General features: G+C 34.4%; 4 protein-coding genes across 8 annotated transcripts; all 4 read right to left on the bottom strand.

The window, feature by feature from the left end:
• Positions 1-634: 634 nt before the first annotated feature.
• Positions 635-11,730, bottom strand: LOC103831706 (NAC domain-containing protein 30). Of its 3 annotated transcripts, none has more exons than XM_018652847.2 (4): positions 3,608-11,730; positions 2,244-2,414; positions 1,568-1,839; positions 635-1,424 (listed from the first exon to the last, which is right to left on the bottom strand). In XM_018652847.2, the coding sequence occupies exons 2-4, from the start codon at positions 2,401-2,403 to the stop codon at positions 885-887; spliced, it is 972 nt and encodes a 323-aa protein (XP_018508363.1). In that variant the 5' UTR covers positions 2,404-2,414; positions 3,608-11,730; the 3' UTR covers positions 635-884. The 3 variants fall into 3 exon arrangements, with proteins under 3 accessions (XP_018508363.1, XP_009105857.1, XP_018508364.1); XM_009107609.3 differs by lacking the exon at positions 3,608-11,730 and adding an exon at positions 2,522-3,600; XM_018652848.2 differs by lacking the exon at positions 3,608-11,730 and having other exon boundaries at positions 2,244-2,507.
• A 244-nt stretch (positions 11,731-11,974) lies between these two features.
• On the bottom strand, positions 11,975-13,710 carry LOC103832256 (histidinol-phosphate aminotransferase 1, chloroplastic). Its single transcript, XM_018652714.2, has 6 exons — positions 13,562-13,710; positions 13,397-13,480; positions 13,161-13,328; positions 12,990-13,087; positions 12,804-12,912; positions 11,975-12,726 (listed from the first exon to the last, which is right to left on the bottom strand). Exons 3-6 carry the CDS (start codon positions 13,292-13,294, stop codon positions 12,153-12,155), a joined length of 915 nt encoding a protein of 304 aa, XP_018508230.1. The 5' UTR covers positions 13,295-13,328; positions 13,397-13,480; positions 13,562-13,710; the 3' UTR covers positions 11,975-12,152.
• Positions 13,711-14,565: 855 nt separating this feature from the next.
• On the bottom strand, positions 14,566-15,449 carry LOC103831705. Its single transcript, XM_009107607.3, has one exon. The coding sequence runs from the start codon at positions 15,394-15,396 to the stop codon at positions 14,902-14,904; it is 495 nt and encodes a 164-aa protein (XP_009105855.1). The 5' UTR covers positions 15,397-15,449; the 3' UTR covers positions 14,566-14,901.
• A 37-nt stretch (positions 15,450-15,486) lies between these two features.
• LOC103831704 (probable magnesium transporter NIPA4) lies at positions 15,487-21,857 on the bottom strand. Of its 3 annotated transcripts, none has more exons than XM_033276116.1 (9): positions 21,454-21,857; positions 21,206-21,262; positions 21,035-21,125; positions 20,793-20,953; positions 20,581-20,708; positions 20,365-20,502; positions 20,204-20,296; positions 20,003-20,108; positions 15,487-16,591 (listed from the first exon to the last, which is right to left on the bottom strand). In XM_033276116.1, exons 1-9 carry the CDS (start codon positions 21,611-21,613, stop codon positions 16,512-16,514), a joined length of 1,014 nt encoding a protein of 337 aa, XP_033132007.1. In that variant the 5' UTR covers positions 21,614-21,857; the 3' UTR covers positions 15,487-16,511. The 3 variants fall into 3 exon arrangements, with proteins under 3 accessions (XP_033132007.1, XP_033132006.1, XP_009105853.1); XM_009107605.3 differs by lacking the exon at positions 15,487-16,591 and adding an exon at positions 19,310-19,753 and having other exon boundaries at positions 21,454-21,841; XM_033276115.1 differs by lacking the exons at positions 20,003-20,108; positions 20,204-20,296; positions 20,365-20,502; ... (3 more) ...; positions 21,206-21,262; positions 21,454-21,857 and adding an exon at positions 16,793-19,649.
• Between the last annotated feature and the right edge of the window lie 265 nt (positions 21,858-22,122).

Below are 22,122 nucleotides of genomic sequence, written 5' to 3'. Positions count from 1 at the left end.
TTATTATTGTTTTATTTTTCTCATTGTTCATCTTTTTTTTGGGCTACTTTTGTTTGTTTTACCGTTTTACATGCTATTACAAGTAAACAGGCATATAAATAACAAGCTTGAATGGTATGAACTTGCTCTTTTAAAAAAAAATGAAGAAGAAAGAATGGTGGGCTTAGCCCGTAGCGCTAGGAAGGCAGCGTCATTTGTAGTTCACATGGATCAAGATCTCTCAGTGTGGTTCACAGAGTCAATATGAGTCTAATGTTGATGATAAAAAAAAAATGGTGGGCTTTTGTTTTATAAATCTAGGTTTTAGTTTTTTGTGCATATATGTATATATATTTACCATGTAATTATTTTCAAAAAAATATTCAAATTATTAAATTTGATTTCTAAACCAATGTTTTTCTTAGTAGGGTATGGTTGATAATTTAATGTGGTTGTGGAAATAAAGACTGTGTAAAGCATTCACAACACTTATACAATACCACATGGTGAGCATATAATTTGAATTCAAATCGTACACTGGCATGATTTATATATATGATATTTATTATTGCCACTGATTGAGGTTTGAATTATGAGCACATTTTACATGTTCCCCTGGCTACTAGGCCACCATAGACAGATTTGGCGTGCATTGTCGTATAATTATGAGCACATTTTATTAGAATCAATGGATATACAAATTCGAATAACAAAATAAATATTAATAGAAAACCCCAAGGGATAGATAAAAAAAAATTCCACCTTTGTGATTGTGAAATTCACAAGGAAATCTCTACGTATTAAACACAAACTTGTTTTACAAATAGACAGTTATAAATGTTATTCTTCAGATGAAACAATTAAATCATAAAAACAAATCAATATAGTATATAATTTTATATTAATTACGAGTCAGGGAAGCATCCAAGAGAATCACGAATATTTGTTTCAACCTCGTGACTATAGTTTTGATGCATGGAAGGGAAGTTCTGAGCCGGATTATACGACTGCGTTTCGAACGAAGACATTAGGGCATTAGGGTTTTGTGGATGTGTGACTTGTGTCTCAAGCAAGCTATCTAGTGTTCTCCAGTCTACATAGTTGAAGCTCTTCTCTTCTTCTTGTTCGAATCCCTCGTTTTGATCTTTATTCGTCCCTAGACTCGGTGATAAGCTCGGGCTGTCCAGCTGAGGGAGCTCGATATTGCCATATTGATGCATCGACGAGGATACATTATTGCCATTGTAGTGGTTCATGAGCATTTGGTTAAGGTTATGGCTCGATGAAGAGGCACCGATATGATGACTCGAGTTCATTGTCGCTGAAGATGAGTAGTTGTTACTACTATCAACGTGGTAGAGCTGGTTCTGCCATGGCTCGTACCCTAATGGCCTCTGGTTTGGAATCGGCTTCCTAAATGCTCGACACACGACCCAACCTTCCTCCTACAGTTCACAAATAATGATATAGAGTCCATTTAGGCTTGGCTTCACATTATTAGCTCGATTGTCTAACATATGGTATATAGTTAAGGTTATTAGATATTGGTTTGATATTATATACTAAATTAGAGTCTTAAAATGTGTACCTGAACCGGGGCAAGCTCAGAGTTTTGGAGACGGTATTCGTGCATGATCCAGTCGGATTTTCTTCCATTAGGAGCTCGACCTTTGTAGTAGACAAGTGTCTTCCGCATTCCTATAACACTGTTTTTTGAAAGAACCGCCTTGTCTCTGCCGGTGGCCTTCCAGAACCCAGCGGCCGTGGCTCTATTGGTCCTAGTCCCGGTCGGGTACTTCCTGTCCTTGTGGCTAAAGAAGTACCACTCATTTTGCTCTTCATACCCTAGGGTGCATCTCGCTGCAATGCAACACCAAATGTTAATGTCATAATTTTTCTTACACTTACAAAATATTAGCATAATATTAAGAAGACTGACAATAATGTGGTTAATTGTATTTGGGCGATAAAAGATATGATTTCAACTTTCCCACTTTCAACCAAAATATCAACTAGTTTAATTTCAAATGAGATATTATGAGTTATGATTGTACTACGTCTCTTAAATTTTCATTGCATTGCAATATTCTTTTCACACACGTTTATAAAATCTTAGTCAAAGAAAGTAGGCTTTCTCATTCATTTCGCATGCCAAATTCATCGCACACTATTGGTTTTTAAAGATCGTATTAAGTAAACAATACTGCCATTCCATGCAAAAGATTAATGACTGATAATCATTATACAAAATACACGTTAATTACCTTGAATATCCCATGGCTCCATTTTGTAGAGATCAATCTCTACAATGACGTCTAAAGCACTTTTCATTGAATTGATCTTCCTATCTAGGTAATAACCGACGAGTTCTTCCTCTGTCGGGTGAAATCGGAATCCTGGTGGCATATGCATTATGTTATCCATCTAAAATGATCCTGTAAAAGTGTATAAGTCGGAAAACTGTTAGAGAAATGAGTAAGGAACGAGATGGAGAAATGAGAGAGAAGAGAATGATATGAAGCAAATGTATTTGTATATAAACCTAAGCGTGTCTTTTTGGAAGCTATTGCGAAAACCTTAGACAAACAAGGCACAACCTTAAAGTTTTGTTTTGGGGACCAAAACCAAAGCCTATAACAAGCTTCTTATATTTAATTAAAAGAAATGGATGGAATGGCTCTTGGGTCCAATGGAATTCCAAAAGCTGTGCTGGCTAATGATAGTGATGTTACACACGGACACACATGATAATATATTAAAATATCTATAAATATACACACACATACTATATGTATTCACATGTAGATAGATAATATCTAAAATCTTAGATCTTTAAGCTTAAGGGTATAGATATTATATGTTTCTGATGATGGTTATGATGTATTTTCAGGGGACCACCAACATGGAGGAGCGCTTACTATTTTGCAATAATAACAAAAGTTTGATAGTGAAAATTTTTTGGATTTTTTTCTTAGAAAATATTAGGTTTGACAGTTTAAGTGTTTTTTTCGCCTTGTACATACTGAATGATGCTTTTAAACGAAAAGATTAATTCAAAGTTTATACACTATGTACTATATAAACTATAAAAGCTCTAAAGAACATAACATAAATTGGTTGGTATTGTAAGACCTAAAATATACAAGCACTATATATTGTATATGGAGAATAATCATATAAAATGGATATATAGCCGAAAAGCTTGACGGGTGGAAGTCACCGAGGTTGATGTTCCTTTGAGTGTATTACACACTCTTGTGTGTGTTTATATCCCTATACTATCGATATATTATTTTTAATGGTGCAACAGCAATTACTTTCTAAGAAACAATAATTTCGTTGAAATAGATTTCGAAATTCCCACCATTACTTTCATTTTCCCGTTTACTCTAATTTTGTGGTCAATGTCTACACATATATACACATTTGCATACTATTCAAGATATGAACCTTCCAAGTTCCAACCCAAATACAAAACGATCCCATACTATATGTATGTAATAATGCATATTTGATGAAATGAATAAAACAGAAACTATGGATACTGGTTCATGCAGTATCCATATGTATCATATGTATTTTTGTGTGTGAACAAAAAAACTAAAACGAATAATGGATTGAAACTTACAAGTTAATATAGATTGGACGAAGGGCTTGTGGGAAATACTGATATATTTTTGTAAGCGATTTCAACAAGAACGATCTGAAATAGGGTAGCAAAAGGAAGAAGGAGAGGAGGGTTTGAAATGTCTGTTGCGGATTGAATGATGAGTCTTTATAAAACAAGGCAAGAGATTGGCTTTTGATTAATTAGATCATATGTATATGGACCATCTAGAAATCTTAGAGTGTATATATATAGGTTTTAGGTTTATGATGTGAATATGCTTATTTATATCAATGGAAGTGTGTGTCATGTGGGTGCAAAATGATGATATAAGGAGAGGGAGAAGAAGAAGAAGATGGAGATGGAGCAAGAGGGTTTGATTGCGCGTGGGATAGACATCTACGCCTTGTTTTTGGACGGCTCTATCTCTCTCTCTAACCGCAATTTTTTGTTTAAAGTTTTTCCAAGCTTCTCCACTTTACCGGCAGTTACTGCACAACCCAACTTTTGTTAGTTGTCTATTGTTTACTAGTTTTTTATTACATCTCACAAGATTAAAAATCCCTTTTCATTCTTATCTATTATATACCAAGTTATATATTCCCTCTGGCTTTTTTATACGATGTTTTAGAAGATGTTTTTGTTTCAATATGTATGATGTTTTTAGAAAATTGATGTAAAACTATTAAAATAAATTATTAAAATATTAAATATTAATATATTGTTTTTGTCTTATTAGTTTAGAATAGCAATGATAGTAATTTTGGTTATTTTTTATTGTAATCCAATGCTTTTAGTAAAAGTATTTTTTTCTTAATTTGTATGTTAAAACTAAAATATCATATAAAAAGAAACAAAAGGAGTATAAGATTAGCGATTCTTATGTGGCATTAGGTTAAATAATAAAATGCTCTGAACATCACCGAACAGTTTTATAGATTGCAAATTTCAATTTGATTTAATTTGATTGTAGTAAATATTACAAACGATTCTAGTAGTTTAGTATTAATATTATAAATTACTCTCCAGGTTTGGACTGTATGCATAATGTATTTTTTGTCATCGTATATGCATAATGTATATATAACTAAGTGTAATTATTAACAATATAACGATAAATTTTAGATATATGTTTGCTTAATCTGGGGTTAATATATGTCCTCGGTAACCCATTGATAAAACACGTGAGTAAAAAAAATGGGGACAACGAAAATAACTATATTGAGTGTACCTATCAACGTCGAAAGAATTTACCCGCATGTACATTTTATGGGTTTATTTTTTAAAAAGAAATGTTCGTTTATGGATAACTACGTAAATCTCACTCAATATACTGCCGCATCAAATTTTATAATGTAATATAGGAAATACATAATTGATAATTTTGAGTCTTAGATCCAATGGAAACCATACAATCCCAAAATTTCTTTTCGGAAAACTATTAAAATATTTTCGGATTTGTAGTAGCCCTAAAGGAATGAACGTTGGCCATTAAACATGACGAATCGTGTCCGTTTGTAGATTATATTAAAAACAACAAGAAAAAAAAAAGAGAAGAGTAAAACAGATGAAGATGTTCTTAAGTCTTTCTTCAGCAATCCAGCTCCCATTGTCTGGTTGGTGGCGCCGTCCTTAACAAGTGTCGCTCTAGATGCAGGACACGTGGGGGAGAAGAACTGTTTCTATTACATAACTAATCATTTGTTCCTCATCTGATCTCCGCTTATCCCGGCCCCACCAAAGCCGTTGGCTGTCGTTTTACTGTATTTACCTCACCCTTTCGGCTCGTGACGTCATCTCAGTAACTCATCGAGTCTCTATAGTCCCCAACGAAAAATCCCAAAACTGAAGAATCTTTTTTGAGTTAGTGAAGAGTATGACAAGGGAGGCACGAAAATCAAGGAGAAATGGATATATACAAAAAGAAAAAGGAGTTTATACGATAAATAAGAAATGAGTACTAAAACGGGAAAGGAAAATTTAAAAATGGGAAATGAATTGAATAAAAGCTGGATTTCAGAAATGAGAAAAAGGGCACTTGATTTTGGTTTCAGTTTCACATGCAGGCCTACTTGTCTAGTGTCTACTGCGTGAGGGAGAGCTCTTTCACAAGGATTTACCCACAAACCCTTTCACACCATTCACTTTTTCTAATCAGAATATACATTATATATGTGCCTCGATCCCCATATTTCCTTCTCTAATCATAATGTCTCTAACTCTCAAGATAAAATTTTATATAATATTCCCCCTTTTTGTACTTGTTACGGGCTCTTGTGTATGACAATAATAAGCATGCCCTCTAATTTGATGTACTATCTATTAAGTAAACATTGATTTATGATGGGTTTCATAGTGTTTATGAACTAATACATAACATAAGATATCAGTATCTGAAATGCGTTCCATTTTTAGAACAGATATACCTTTTTGCAATTTCGTATGTACATAAGGTATATTTCTCTATAATGAACTATACATGGTCAAAATTATAGTGCGTGTGTACTTAAAACTCTCTAACACCGATTATAACTAGGGTTAACGGTAATTATTGGTGTTAGTAGGCAAGTAGCCTACTTAATCGAATAATTAACGATGCATTACAAGTTAGTGTTTGTTGTTTTCACCCGGCAGAGGTCAACGTGCCGCTGTTCTCAATTGAAATTCTTATCTCAAGTTTTTTATCCACTAAAAATGAACTGTAGAAGTTAGTGACGCCACTGTAAATTGCTGAATATGATTCCACCATCACTATTGGCTGGCCGGTTTAATAACTTACGATATTTATTGAATTATATTAAGTAAAAATGCTATTAAAGCATGCTAACAAAAGTAATTGATACATTAGACGCACGATTTTTTTGGAGGCTGCCACTTTACCGTCCACGAATTAAAAGGTTATCAATATCACGCCAATATCGTGAAAATGTGATACATTGGTCCAAAGACTCCAAAATCTAGCCTTTTTTCTGTTGTAGAATTTGAGGCAATCCTTGATCCTAAGAAAAGTTTCATCCCGTAGAGTCAAACAATAGCACGAATATCTCAATTTGATTAAGTGATTTTTTAAGAATGCTTGAATTTTTGTGACCGGAGGCATAGTAATTAAACTGATTTTGACCGACCAAAGTTTCAACATGCCAATTAATATTTAAGTCGACACATAGAATATTCTAATACACAATAGTACTTATATCTGTTTAACAAAATAACAACTACTAAATAATGTCGAGTACCGAAATATAAGAAACATATCTATTGTAATTTGTATAGAAAGCATACAAATCATTTCAGTATCTATGTGTAAAAACGAAAAAGAGGAAGAATCGCGGATATAAAATTCGACTAATCATTAATTTGACATAGAAAAATGGGAGGAAACATGGTGAAGGCGTTTGAAGTCCATCAGAGTTCAGCACATCTTATAAGGTTAATGGACAAACTGGTGCGAAACAGAATTTATTCGATCAAAGGAAGAGGAAGGCGTACGGTTTGACAAAGCCATGGAAGCGTTCAAGAGAGTAAACGGATTCTCTGTTGTTTTTTTAAGTCAAAAGTAGATTTCATATAACCAGATTAATGACCATATCTATTGTAAAGATTTTTTTTTAAGAAAAATAACTTTTATGTTCTCTCAAAAGACTGCAACTAATTTCGAAACCAAAGCTTCAAATATAATCTATGACCTTACATATATGTCACAATTAGTATTCGTTATCCTTCTTTTGAGTTTTGACTAATTGCTAACAACGAACCATGCAGGCTAATGGAGCATGTTTTTTTGGACAAGAGATATACTATTTAGCTCATCATATTTATATTTTGGTATGCAGTGTGCTGATAGCAAAACTAAAATTGTGTTGTCTCCGATGATGGACCAAATTTTTTGAAACAAAACAAGTCGATTTAGTTTGCAAACAAATTAATCCATATTGTTTATTATCGTCATTAGAATTAGTTTAAATAGCTATCTAGTTGGTTAATTTTGAAATTTTAAGGAGAAATTTTCGTCTAAATGGGTCCATAGCTCAATCAAAAATATAAATCATGAACTTAATCTGATAAAATCATTACAATCTGATGTGATCTACCGACCTTTCACTTACCTTTTATATTTATGTATTGTAGTCTATTTCTATTGGACTGCTCATCAAACTCCCAACAGATAATATACTGGACTATAAAATTATGGCCGCACACCGTCTTTCCATTGGTCACTTTGAAGATTAGTCACATGATATTATATTATATCCGAGAAAATCAACAATGGTAATACATCAGCTTACCAACTCTTATTTTTGAACATCACTATTTAAACTATACAAGGAATTGCAATATTAAATAAATATTTTAAAACAAACACCTGACATCAGTTATAGAGCAAAGCCTAAATATCGAGAAATATTTGAGAATTTGTATTATGCATGAATCAACTATGGAGCAATGCCTAAAATATCTTTTCAGGGGATTGACTGAAATGTAAAATAAGATATTTCGGTGATATGTATGATAAATAGAGTAAATAAAGAAGAAAGTTTCCTGAAAAAGAAAGAAATATATTTGCTTTGCCTGGAAGAGTTAGCTTAGGATCTTGTCTTAGATTCTATCCTAACTAAACTTTGAAAACGACCTGTATCTAGAAACAGCCCCCTATATACACTTTATTTTATTGACCACTTATATAACATATAAAAGACATGATTTTTTTTAATATAACATATAAAAGACATATAAAAAAATAAAAGACATGATTTACCACTTACATATGTATGTAGTTAAAATTATACGTATGAAGTTATTTTGTTACACGAAAAATATTGTTCCTTATACATGTTGGTGCTTACATCATTTATATAATATAACGCATAGGCAAGAAGTTCAAAATTTTCAGAACCTAAATATTTGAAAATAAATTGTAGAACTTATTTGGTGACAATTCACTTGATTCTGATGTGACCCAAATATATTCTGAATGGAAGATAAAATCGTGAAAACTTAATTACAATTATATACATGGAACCGAAGAACATGATCATTTATATTAACAGTTCTCATATATACACATACGGGTATATTGCATGCAATCAAACTTCGTAATTATTCTGTTTTTGTTGTTTGATAATTAAAATTATTCACAGCTCTTAAAATGTGAAAAAACTAATGATAGATAATTCACCAATATATCATTTTATTCTATGTATAATTTCTCTCTATTTTTGATGGTTAACCTTTTGAGAATTCGAGTCATATGTTTAAATTCTATTTTACCTTTAACCAAACAAACAATTTCACTAACTGTAACAATTGTTGTGCTTATGAGTTATGAATCACTGTGAATAAGTTTATCTTAACATTTGCACCCCAAAAAAAATACACTCTGAATAAATACCATTCGCTCATAATACTTTTATATTATTTTTTCTCATAACATCAAAGAAATATATTTGCACCCTTTTACCCAAAAAGATATATGTGCACCCTGAAAGATATCATATCCACCAACAAATTATTACCAGCTGATCTTAGTGAAACAATAATAATTAAGAAATAGAAAGTCATTATTACTGATACTCATAGGCTATATATTAATCATTAACGAATTTTAATTCCTCCATAGGCACTTTTGAATTTGTCTTTATTTGAGAATGTTCGGGAAATCTATCTCTCTTTTATATGAGAGTAAATTACACAATTTATGTGAAGAATCTGAACACTATAAATAAACTGCGAACACTAATGTATAGTCCATTTCAAAGTAACATCTACATTTACTCCTCAAGTGAAACAAAATTTTCAGAATGTAGGTTTTAATACGTACTCATGATGTATAAGTTATTAGCTTAATGAATGGCTTACATGTGTATCAGATTCCAAATGATATACTCTTTTGAGAAAGAAATAATTTGTTTTTTTGTAGAAATCTGTGTTTGGAATCCGAGTTAAGCATATATATAGAGGCATTTCAGATTCGAAACACAGATTTCTCCACAAAAAATGTAACTATAAACTAATTAACCAAAAAATGATATGAATTATCAAATGGAAAAATAAATTAAATTAAAATTGATGATAACTCCGAAATGGCTTCTTTTTTTATTAGTTAAACCATGGCGTCACTATTTCTTTTAGCACATCACTATTTTCTTTTCATCTCATTTTATTTTTCTGACAAAATTTTTATTGCAGTTGAAATTTTCGAACAAGTAACTTGTTGACAATGAAAAAATAAAAAGATTTAAAGATAACCCGGATTCGATTCCCCTTGGTCACCTAGTATTTTATGGGCTTCTTGGTGGATTAGTCATTGGACCTAGAAAGCTTTTGGAATTATACCAATATTATAAAAAAAAATAAAGATAAACAAGAATTTGATGATGAAAATGGTAAAAAGAAAATTAAAAATATTAATCTATTAAGATTGAAAGAGCAATTAAATTGGCATAAATAATAATTAATGAAAGTTATAATTAGCCGCAATTAATAATGAACGACGGTGGGTGAAGATCGATCACTATTTCTCCAAGTGACCCCTACAGCCTCCTCTACTTGTCTCCCTATTCCACATCCTATTTGGTAACCATTGTCAAGATTTCCCATTAACGTTTGATTTTTAATTTGGATAATCTTTAGTGTAGATATTTGCTACTAACATGTAAACACAATTTTTCCTTTGGTGTTTGAAGGGAGATCAGAAGTGAAGAGAAAGCATGTTGGCAAATCTATGGTTTTTTGGGGCGGTTTAGTGGGACTGCTTATAAACCTTGGGATTTTCAGTGTTAATTTGGTGAGATTGCGTCTCTATTACAATACATCGTTCTACACTATTCTAATTCTTATTATTATATAACTTTAATTATTTAACCAATTCTACTTTTGGAAATGTTCAAACGTTTCTCATTTTTTTATCATTTGTTTTGTATCATGTTATGAGTAAAATCAACGACAACATAAAACCAAATAAGACCTTCCAAAATCCTTCTTTTTCTTTCTCTCTATTCATTTTTATCAGTTTTGCCTGTACCGTACAAGTTCTGAATTTTGTTTTCTTTTTGTTTATAATTTTGAGATAAGCTTAACAATAACTTGGCTACCTGAAAACGATTTTTAAAGTTTCCAAATATTTATCCAAAACATTTTATGAATCAAAACAGAAGGATTAAAGTAGAATGTCGACTGTGATATTATAGCTCAACATTTGATTTTAAAATTATAGTATAGTTTAAGAGCCAAAACAAACTATTTAAAATATCTCAATAAATGGATAAGTGAAATTCAAACTTTATCCAACTATTCTCCAGAAGCCATAACAATTGATAAATAAGACGAGGAAACTGAAAAAAAAAATGTAATGATGACAGAAGCAAACACTTCTAGAGGTAAGAATGGAGCAAGAGAGGCTCTGATGATGGCATGTCGGCCCACACCCCCCAAGTTGTCTCTTTGATCCTATTGCTTATTTCATACTTATTCCTACATCTTTTATTTTAGTTTTCTTTTGTCTTTCCTTTAGGTCCCTTTACAGCTTAATTATTTAAAGTTTATAAACTTTTTTATAAAAATAATGAACTTTTCTTATAGTATTATTAATAGTTTGTTTGATGGCATTGGTTAAACAAGGGACAAAAAAAAATCTTTTATTTTAAAAAATACTTAGTAAGACAAATCTCATGATGTTTGTATAATAAATTGCAGAATAATTAAATGAATAAATTTTAGCCAAAAAAATAAACTTGATATAAATATAAAACACTAATTTTTATTAGTAATAATGTACTCCCTCCATTTAAAAAATGTATAAGTGGAGTTTTCACACATTAAAAAACATTTTAAATTTTGATTACAAATGCATTGTTTTTTTGTAATTAACTAGTGCTCACAATTTTTTTCCAATCAAAATTTAATAAATACAATTAACCTTTTGAAATTTACAATTTATCATTGTTACTTAATAAAAATGCATTAAAATGTAAAAAATGTATTTTTAAACAATTTAAACATAGATTATTTTGAAACGAATAGAGTACTAATTATAATTATGTTTTGTTTTTAGGTTATATCTTTAACACCAACTATTTATAGGCAGGTAAATTTCAAAATGTGAAATTTGATCAATATTATTAAATTACAAAAAAAAATGTTAGAACTATGTTCTTAGAAAGTGAAGATGAACAAATGGTATGTCATTCATCATCAACATCTTTCTAACTTGTTTGTGGCTTAATAATGAAGTATGAGATTATGCCGAATAGTACAATAAATGAATTATGGATTGAAGAGAGACTACTGGAGTCTGGAGTTCGCACCTTAAACAGAAACAAACAGTTTGGACCTGATTCCGACCAGACCAGACCAGAACTCATATTAACTAACTCCTAGTCATCAGTCACATATCAAAAATGTCTCACTTTCAATGTCTTATAGTTGGGCCTTACATAGGCCCATTATCAAATCATAAATTACAGTGCTACCAGAGATGTTTCACTTATTGCAAATATCCAACAACGTGAAAACAAAACAAAAAAAACACAGGAGAGGTTTCAATGAGTTTCAAAACAAACGAGTAAAGTCAATAAAACTGCTTAAGACAATCCATGAAAGCATCAGTGTGTTCAGGCTTCCCAGCAGAAACTCTGACAAAACCTTTAAGCTCTTGACTGTTGTAATGACGAACCATCACACCCATTTTAGCCAAATCTTCCTTCAGCTTCTTAGCATCCATCCCAGAAGTAACCTCACAGAGAACAAAGTTCGAATGGCTCGGGAAAGGATTCAAGAAAGGAACCTCTTTCAACAGCTTGAAAAGTCTCTCTCTTTCGCGTACCAAAGCGTCTCTCACATCTTCTAAGTACTTCTCGTTCGAAAGCGCTGCTAATGCCGCTACTTCTCCTGCAACGGAGACGTTATAAGGCTGCTTTGCTCTCCACATGTACTCTATTATGCTCAAAGGAAACGCTCCATATCCAACTCGGAGCCCAGCCAAACCAGCTCGCTTGCTGAAAGTGCGGAGAACGATAAGGTTTTCGTACTTCTTCACCCATTTCATTCTTGATTCAACTCCAGAGAACTCAATGTAGGCTTCATCTAGGACAACGAGTATTGGCATGTCTAGAATCTTTAACAGATCCTCCTCGCTGATGATACTGTAACAAAGAACATAAACTCGGATTTAACCATGAAGGACTTAACTAATGATCTTCTCTTTTGTGTGTTTAGATACCTCCCGTCTGGATTGTTGGGGGAAGTTAGGAATATGCATTTGGGTTTCTCTAGCTCCACAACATCAGCTATGCGGTCCACGTTCAAGGTGAAGTCATTGTTCCTTGGAACTGTGAAAGCAAAACAAAGACCAAACATGTCTTAACACCATATGCTAAGATAGAGAGTGAATGTATTGATGTTTCACCTTTGATGACACCAGCTCCATTCACAGCAGCATCAAAGACATACATTGAGAAAGTTGGAGGACAGTCTATGATCTTCTCACCAGGATCCAACACGCATCTGCAAACACATACACACACAGTTTAGTCAGGAGAAAGAAACTCACATTTACAGAAGAATGAGGCAGAAGAACCTCATGATGAGGTCGATAAGTTCGTCAGCGCCACAGCCAACAAGGATGTATTGAGAGTCAAGACCAGAGTCATGAGCGAGTGCATCGCGAAGTCTGCGGCTTTGAGGGTCAGGATAGACGTAAGGGAACTTCATGTTGCCTAGTGCTTCAAAAACCTAAAGAAAGCATCTGGAAAACACTTAAAAGATTATCCTTTTTAAAAATCATCAACGTGTATGTGAGTGAGAGAAGCTTGCCTCTGGAGGAGGACCATACGGGTTCTCGTTAGCATCTAACTTGACAATATCCTCAGGTTTTCTTCCTAATTGAGCAGACAGAACCTAAATTACAAACAGACAAGAAGCATGTTTTAAAAACATGAATCCAATCCAATCTAATCATCTGAGGAATGTCAATATTACCTCAAAGGGTAAGATTGGCTGATAAGCAGCTAGTTGCCTCAAATGAGGACGGATGAAAGAGTCTCCTCCCATGGTTTCGTCTACGCTTGAGGTCTGGACACAGCAAACCCTAGTTATGTTTTGTCTTAAAGCTCGAGACTTTCGAACATTTGCGCAGGTGTACGATGGAGCGCCCTGAAGATCAATCACACCTATCTGTTCTTTCGTTCTGCGCAGAGCTGTACGAGGAGAGTGAGAGACTAGCAAGTGAGGTGAAGATGGAATCTTGGAGTATATTACCTGAAGGTAGAGAGCTAAAGCTACGATTTTTCTATGGACCCACTTACGATTCGTACAAAAGTTTGGATTTTTTTTTTATTATTATTATTCTGCAGAATCGGACTCAGCCCGAAATTGAATCCGTGACCCGGTTTGGAAGATTCGGGTCGGGTGGGGGATTATAGGAGGTGTGGTCGGTCAATAGAGTAGTAGACTGACTAGTAGGTTGGTAAAGGTATCGTGCGGGGTCTATTTCTTCTTGACTTTGTATTAAATGGTTGCAAAGTCTTCTTCTTTGTATTATCTTTTAAAGTCTTTTCTTTTAATAATTTTCTTCCATTCTGAATTTTATGTTTTCTTTCATGGTCATCGACAAAAAAAAAGATTCATGTTCATCTTCAGAGTATAAAAAGGTTTTAAATCTCTCTATGTACTTTAATTTTACATGCATAAATAAAGTACAAAATGTCAACAAAAAAAGTTTAGGTTTCTTTGAATAACATAAACAATTATCAAAATGAAAAATATTTGCTATAATAATGAGTAACGTTGCACCATTATAGGACACAACTTATATTGCCTCCGGTTTAACTACAAGTATTTAGTCAGTACGATCACATATTTATTAGTGATATCAAAACTCTATCATAAAAAAGGCAAATATCAAATCAACACAAATGGAATGTTTCAAATAGAATCACTCGAAAGTTTTCTGGCGGTAAAATGATAAATAACAATACTTTCCAATGATACCTTTTCACTTTCCTTTGTTTGAAACATAAAAATATCCGGCCTAGCCCCTCTTAGTCTAACCCTTTTTTATTTTTCACCTTATAAAATTCATACATATTCAGACCAAACCCCACGCAATAAACAAAAGAAAAAGACAAGAAACAAATAGCAAAAAGACTCTTCGAATTCCAAATATGTTCTTCAAATTCAGGGACCTAATGTTAATTCTTGTGAACCACCCACACTACAAATGTAACTTTGTTTTAAAGACAATTATGGCTTCTTTCTCGATAAAAGCCCCGTAACTTTTGATTTCTACAAAAACACCCCTCAAATATATAACGGTGAGATCACCGTGGATGAGTTTTCGCCGGCGATCTCCGAGATGAACTCCGCATAACAAGAAGCTTCTTCAAAACCCTCATCAACACGAACACGTTAGGACTCATCTTCTTCTTCGTTAACTTCATGCCGCCACCAACGGCCACGGCAGAGCTCTCGTCGGGAAACAAAGACGGTTTCTTCTCTCCGACAACTCTGCAGGGATCCATCCTAAGACTCTGGCTTCTCGGCGGAAGCTCTTCGTTAAGAACTTCCCACAACATATCCATTTTCTCCTCTGTTTTATCACTCCAAATACTTTTCCTCTCCACGTAAGAGAAGCTCTTCGCCTGATCGTTACCATCTTCCTTCTCCAAACCTCTGTCGTGATCTCCACGGCGGAGATTCTCCGGCGAGTGTTTCCACAGTGGAGGTGAATCGGTGCCGGAGGGAAATTTGGAAGAGTCTTGGGAAGCGAGCAACGGAAAGCTAAACTCTTCGGAAGAGACATTGCTCAGAGCCATTTTATGGGATCAAGAAGCTAGAAAGAAGAAGAAGACCAATGAGACAACAACACACAGTTTGGGTTTTGTTGTTTGTGATGTTGGATTCGTTGTTCTGTCTCTTTTTTTCTAGCTCAACTGCTACAACAAGTTTCTCCCCTTTTTTTTTCTCTTTTGATGTGCAGAGGAATATTTGGGTTTATTTGAAAATATGTAATTATGGCGATCTTTTTCATATGGGTTGAGTTTATTGTATTTTGGTAACAAATTAATTTTTTGTCTCTTGTAGATAATTTTATACAATATTATTTCCTAAATGAGTAGATTGTAATTTTCCATTTTAGGTAGTTTTTATTTTATAGGTGAACACGTATTCCTCCATTTGTGATTTTCAAATCGGATTACAGTTAACATAAATGCGGAATGTTGAAAGATTTTAAAGATAAGAGACTGTGTGCTGTTGTTGTATATATAGTTAAATTAAATTAAATTGGTGATTGACTCTCTAAGTTATGAAATGTATAAAGAAGAAGTTGATTGAGAAGGACATAGCGCAGTTTCGAGTTAACATCTCATCTACCAGCGGAGTGATTGATCGTGGAAAGATGAACATAAAACATTGTCTCTATATGTGACCATCAATGTTATAACTCCACCTCATCTCATCACTATACTATTTCTTCAAACCAATTGACTAACCATGTGTTTTCTAACTTTCAAATTCTCTATTTTTTCAAATAGTTTAAACCAACCAATGGAGAAAATAGAAGAACTAAATAAAAAAGTCAAAGATTCAAATATTGAATTGTAAACCTTCGGTTTTAAAGCAAAACCCATCTCTGTTCTATAACAAAAAGATCTTAAAAGGTCACAAAAGGGTTTATGAGTGGGTGTGTGCGAATGCCATATGCTTTGATTGAATTCACAGCATATTTACTGAGAAGAAGAAAGAAGATCCAATCGTCCTCCTTCTAACTTTCCTCGATCTTCTTGAACCATCAGTATTGGATAAGACATATGAACCAAGGTCCATGTAGATCAAGATAAGGGAAAAATAGGTTGATGCTCTCTGGCTTGTAGTAGACCAGAAAACAAAGCAATAACGCTTTTATGATAACATGAGCGATTCTTGGCGTCTAAAAGTGGAATGCCTTCTGATTCAAACCCATCTTCATTGGCATACTTGCTATCCGCAATGGTAATATTACCGATGAACCTGCAGTAACATAGCAATAACAATTAGTTGCAAACTCCCAGAGGGATACAGACACTTGGTGCTAAAATTTTGATGATAAAATTTAAAAAGGCCTAGCAGAAACTGTGATATGATTATACAATAAAATATAATGAAACACAACAGGCTTTTCCACCAGATAGAAAAGAAAAAAAAAAGATTTAACGGGTGAGGAAAGATCACCTTGCGTTACAAGGTAACATATCTCGTCTTCCTCCACCCACGACCTCGGCTTCCACGACCTCGGCTATTGCTAAAATCAGTGCACTCTATCTCCAGCCAGTCACATTCGTCATCTTCTTCGGACATCATGCCATCGTAAATCTCTGGTAAATACATGTTGTCATTATCCCACGTTCCATTACTAAGTCGTCTTCTATGACCCAACCCTCTTCCACGATGAAATTTGCCAAAATCATCTGACTCAATACTTTGCTGGGGGAACTGAACCAGACTTGGAACATAGTTGAAAATATGTTCATGTCTAGAACGCGCTCTTTCAAAAGGGATCTCTGAGTAATATTCATCTTCCTCTCCAATAGTGAATGCAACTTGCTCATGAGGTGAATCACACAAGGCCACTTTCTTATCTTCGTCGATTAAAACACTCGTATAAATATTTAATACAAAGTCCATTGCAAAGGATTTGGTCCATGACAAATCTGATTCACAAGTAATATCCATGTTATTGGTCACCCACATCTCCATATTTGAATCAATCCAACGTAACACTGAGAGTTCTTCTCTAACAACTGACAGAGCCCGATAACGACAACTCCTAAATGTGAGAGGAAAACGATAACGTCTAAATCTCTCTCTCGTAAAATCAAAACTGAGTAAGTCGCCCTCCTCTTCGCCATCAGAAGAAATCCAGTAAGCATTTCCTTTCAAAGTCACACCATGAGACTCGTTACTGATGCAGTTACGAGCATTAATACGAGCATCAAGAACTCTCCACGAATTAGAGTTTAAATCATAGAGTTCAAATACTTCATCTTGGACGTGATCGTAGTCGTAATTTATATGGTAAAACATCAAAATTTTGTAGCTGCGGCAAGATTGGTTAATGTTTCCGTATCCTAACGTAAACCTAGAGTCGCCAGGGAAAAACATGCTACCATCGGTGTCGTTGATCCACCTTGTTTGCCCTGAACAAGGATTCCAAACCACGAGTTCATCGTCCAAGGTGGTGCATAGCAACAAACCATCGCAGTGAGAAACTGAGTGTATATGGGCATCTTCTGAAACAGTATAATCTCTTAGGCTAAGTGCATCGCTAAATTCTATTGAAGGAGGAACAAACTTCAGATCTACGCTCGCAAAAAAAAGCCTATGTTCTGTCAACATGAGAACGAGAGGCTGCTTTGGAGCGTTACGAAAGTGCTTCTCGGAGAATCTTTGGTCTTCGAAGAATAAAGTGTTCCATCGTCTGCAAATAGATCTCCATCGCATCAGAGATGTGGTCGGAACCCTAGATAGTATTTCTTCTTCTAAATCTGCCGGAAGATGGAATGTCATCATTGTTGTTTCGATCCCAAGGGGAAGAATAAAAGTTTTGTGTCTCCTAAGGAAGATGAAAACGGGTCGATGGGGAGGGGGCTCTTTCTCTTTTAGTAGAAATTAGGGTTTTGAGTTTTACAACTTTCAACCCAACCTATCTTGTCTTATATACAAAAAAAAACTTCAAATTAATTTTTTTTTCTTCAGTATATTACATTTTAACCAGCAATTTCAATAATATATAATTAACTACAAGTATTAAACCTTTTTTAAAGTAAATAAGAAATACACATTATAAATGCAAAACTTTTGTGGTGTTTGCTGACATGTGAAAATTTTGAGTGGAGTTCGGCCCTCCGATGCTATCTTAGAGTTCACGTATGCATGGAGTTATGTCAGATGATGCTACAATTGTGCTCACCACTACTCAGCTTTGGGCTTACTTGCCTTACTATGGTCATGGCTTATCTTAAGCGAGAATTAAAAAAAAGGGGTATGATATTCATTTCTCTCTTGAAGTGATCAAGTGAATACCCTCTCTGTCTTTGTTAATTTCTGGTTAGTCAAAGCAAGAAAAAAACCTAACTCGAGTTTGTAAGCATAGTGAATGATTTAATAGGCGATGATGGTCCATGCCAACAAGAATATAGGAAATGAGACAGAGCAGGTGAAGCTTTTGAGAAAATTCAAAACCCATATGAGTTAATGATTAATAATGTGTGTTTCATCAATTTGTATTGGTGCATCAAGCTCCTCCATCTCTGATCTCTCTAGATGTATGGCCTCTAGCTAGGTATTGCTTGAATCTATACGACGCAAATCATATTGCCAATGAATTAAAGAAGGAAGAACAAGTAATCTATTTTTGGAGTTTTAAAATTTGGAAGGTATGTTTATAGTTGTGTGGGAATACATCTTTTGCAACGTGTCATTTCTCCATCTTTTCAGCTGGGGCTTTGGAGGCTCAGAAAGTGAAGGAGAGGAAGCTTCAAGCGAGTGTTAAAAATATGGAAAACGCCATCACTTGCTAACTGCTTTGCTCAGTTCTGGTCACTGTGGTTCAGACCCTTGTAATATGATATCACGCAGTGTCATTTTATGACTACATTTCTGATGCCTCTTTGTTTGTGTTCGTTTTTTCCCATCGCCTGATATGCATGAGCTCTTCACACACACATCAATAATATTTGCTTTTTTGTATGAAAAAAATCAATGATTTAAATATTGAATTGAAAACATTCAGTTTTAAGCAAAACCCATCTCAGTTTTACATTGAAAAAAAAAATCTAAAAGGTCACAAAAGGGTTTATGCGTGGGTGTGTGCTAATGCCATATGTTTGATTGAATTCACAGCATATTTACCGAGAAGAAGATGAGATCTGATCGTCCACTTTTTACCTTCTTGATCTTCTTGAACCATATGTGATTGTTAGGACAGAAGAACCATGGTCCACGTTCATTGTAGATCGAGATAAGGGGAAAAAAAGTTGAGGCTCTCTGGCTTGCACTAGACTGGGAAACAAAGCAATAACAGCTTTTAAACTGACATGAGAGACTCTTGGCGTCTAAGTGGAATGCCTTCCGATTCAAACCCATCCTCATTCGCATGCTTGCTTATCCGCAACGGCAATATTACCGATGAACCTGCAATAACATAGCAACAACGATCAGTTCAGTTGCAAACTCCTAGAAACTCCAGAGGGCATACAGACTAAGATTATATGCATACAACATGTAGCAATCTTTTGGTCAATCGTTAACAGAGCTATGTTGCTCAAACTCTAGATAGGAGTGTGTAAATAAATACATGTTTACTAATAGCTGAGAGAGTATAGGATAATCTAAGTTCTCATTTCACATAGGAAGTGCTACAAATTGAATTGGAATACGCACCCTCGACCATGTCCTTCGTTCTATGGAGAAGAAATGTGCCAGAAAGTATTGTAACGAATCCGCACATTTCTGTGACAATTTGAGTACCGTTTTGCCTATCCCAGTCCTGTTCAATAAACACAAAGGAGTAATTTTGATTCATGTACCAAAGCAACAATCAACATATAAAGGTATTTTATATATTTTGTGTGGGAAGGTTACCTTAAACATGATAACACTGGCCAATATAGTTAGTGATGTGAACATTACGTAGTATATAGGAGATACTATAGCTGTATTGAATGTGTCAAGAGCCTGCAAGTAATAATGCAAATAGTTTAGTAACTAAGGAAGACATCTAAAATGAAGCGCAATTACTTTACCTTGTTTAAGTAGTTCAACTGGGTTATCACACAGGTAAGTACGACCAAGGTGAACACCCAAGTTTGAGGATAAAACAACTGATTAGTTCCAGAAAATGTCAGCTTTAGCGCTATTCCAAGTGCTTTTACGCTCATCACCTGTTCACATGTTTCATCAATCACTCGTTCTTTGAGCAAAATAGAATATACAAACTGGAAATATCGAAAAAAACTTACCGACAATGATCCGACAAGCGAGCAAATAGCGATATAGACCATTACGTTTGTCTCCCCGTACTGCGGCACAACACGGATAATAAGAAACACAGCAGCTCCGATGATAATGCTCGCATAGAACATGAATGCTGCAACAAAACTGGACCAAGATTAGAAAAAAAATTGACTGTAAGGAGGAAAAAACGAATCATTAGATAGTTCAGACAACGCACCTGGTTCAGTTGCAAGATTCCAAACTTCAAGCACGGAATCAATCTCTTGTTCTTGAGGAGCATGTAGTACAATTGTAGTTGAACCGACAACACACAAGGCACAGCCGAGAATTCCAAAAACGTGTAGTTTCTCCCGTAATATAATATGAGCCAAGACAGCACTGAGATCCACATAGCAAAGAGTATAAGAGAAAGCATCGCATATAGAAAACTCAGACATGACTCTGAGTATATTCCCTTACCTGATGATGATACTGAGTGCACCCAGAGGAGTGACAAGTATAGCCGGCGCAAACGCGTAAGCAGCAAAATTGGCAATCTCACCAAGTAACACTACAAGTAGGAGAAAACAAAAGAGTATCAGTAAGTAGAAGGTTTAAAAGATTAGGCAACGCCAAAGGAAGAGGACTCACTGGTTGTCATGCCGATCCACCAAAGAGGCTCGTAAAGATAAGAGTACCCACCAACACCTAAACAATGTGGGTGTTAAGTAAACCTCAACAGAGGAAAGAACACACAATAAAGCTGAGATTTTTTCAAATACAATTAGAGAGATCCCAGCTTCTTCCTAACGAACACATGATAAAGGTGGGATCTTTCGATAGAATTAGACTCTCTATCAAAGCTACACATAACAAAAGCTGCTTGTTCAATTGAATACCTGCCCTAGTGCCGGTGGTGGCGGCTTTCTTGAGACCTTTCTTCTTGACGATGAAGCTAGCTCCGATGAATAAACTAGAGGAGATGGCCAACACCAAACCCTTGATGTTATCAGAGGACATTCCTCTGTACGAATCACGCCACCCTCCTGATTCCGCCATTCGAATTCCCCAAAGATCGAAACTTTCTTTCTGAAACTTCAAAAACCCTAAATTGGCGAGATCGGATCGAAGCTAGAGATGTTTTGCGGCTCTGGTAAGAAAAAGCGAAGAGGAGGTTGCTTGCTTGCTTGGTAGATGGATGTTAGAGGATAATTTGCTTTGGAGGAGAAAGTAAATTACTGATGACCCTACCACCGTCACTTCCCGGCGCCACCACTCCCCTTTTTTTTATTTGTTTTTTACTTACAAAAACAAAATTTAAATATGGTTTACTGTTTTTATTTCTTTCTTTCTTTTATTCTATCATTTAAATTACGTTAATATTTTTGTAAAAAAAAAATAAGTTGAAAAGTAAAAACCGTAATCTTTTAGGCCAAAACATTATATAATATTAATTTGATCATATCCTCATTCTTATATATTAGTTAAGATTTTATTGTGAACTTTGTCACATTGGTTATTGTATTACGGTTTAATTAATCAGAAAATAGTTGTTTGTTGTAAAAAAA

This window comes from Brassica rapa, chromosome A07 (assembly GCF_000309985.2).
Source record: "Brassica rapa cultivar Chiifu-401-42 chromosome A07, CAAS_Brap_v3.01, whole genome shotgun sequence".
NCBI lineage: Eukaryota > Viridiplantae > Streptophyta > Magnoliopsida > Brassicales > Brassicaceae > Brassica > Brassica rapa.
Note: the sequence above shows the minus strand (reverse complement) of the source record. Positions and strands in the feature narration are given on the sequence as shown.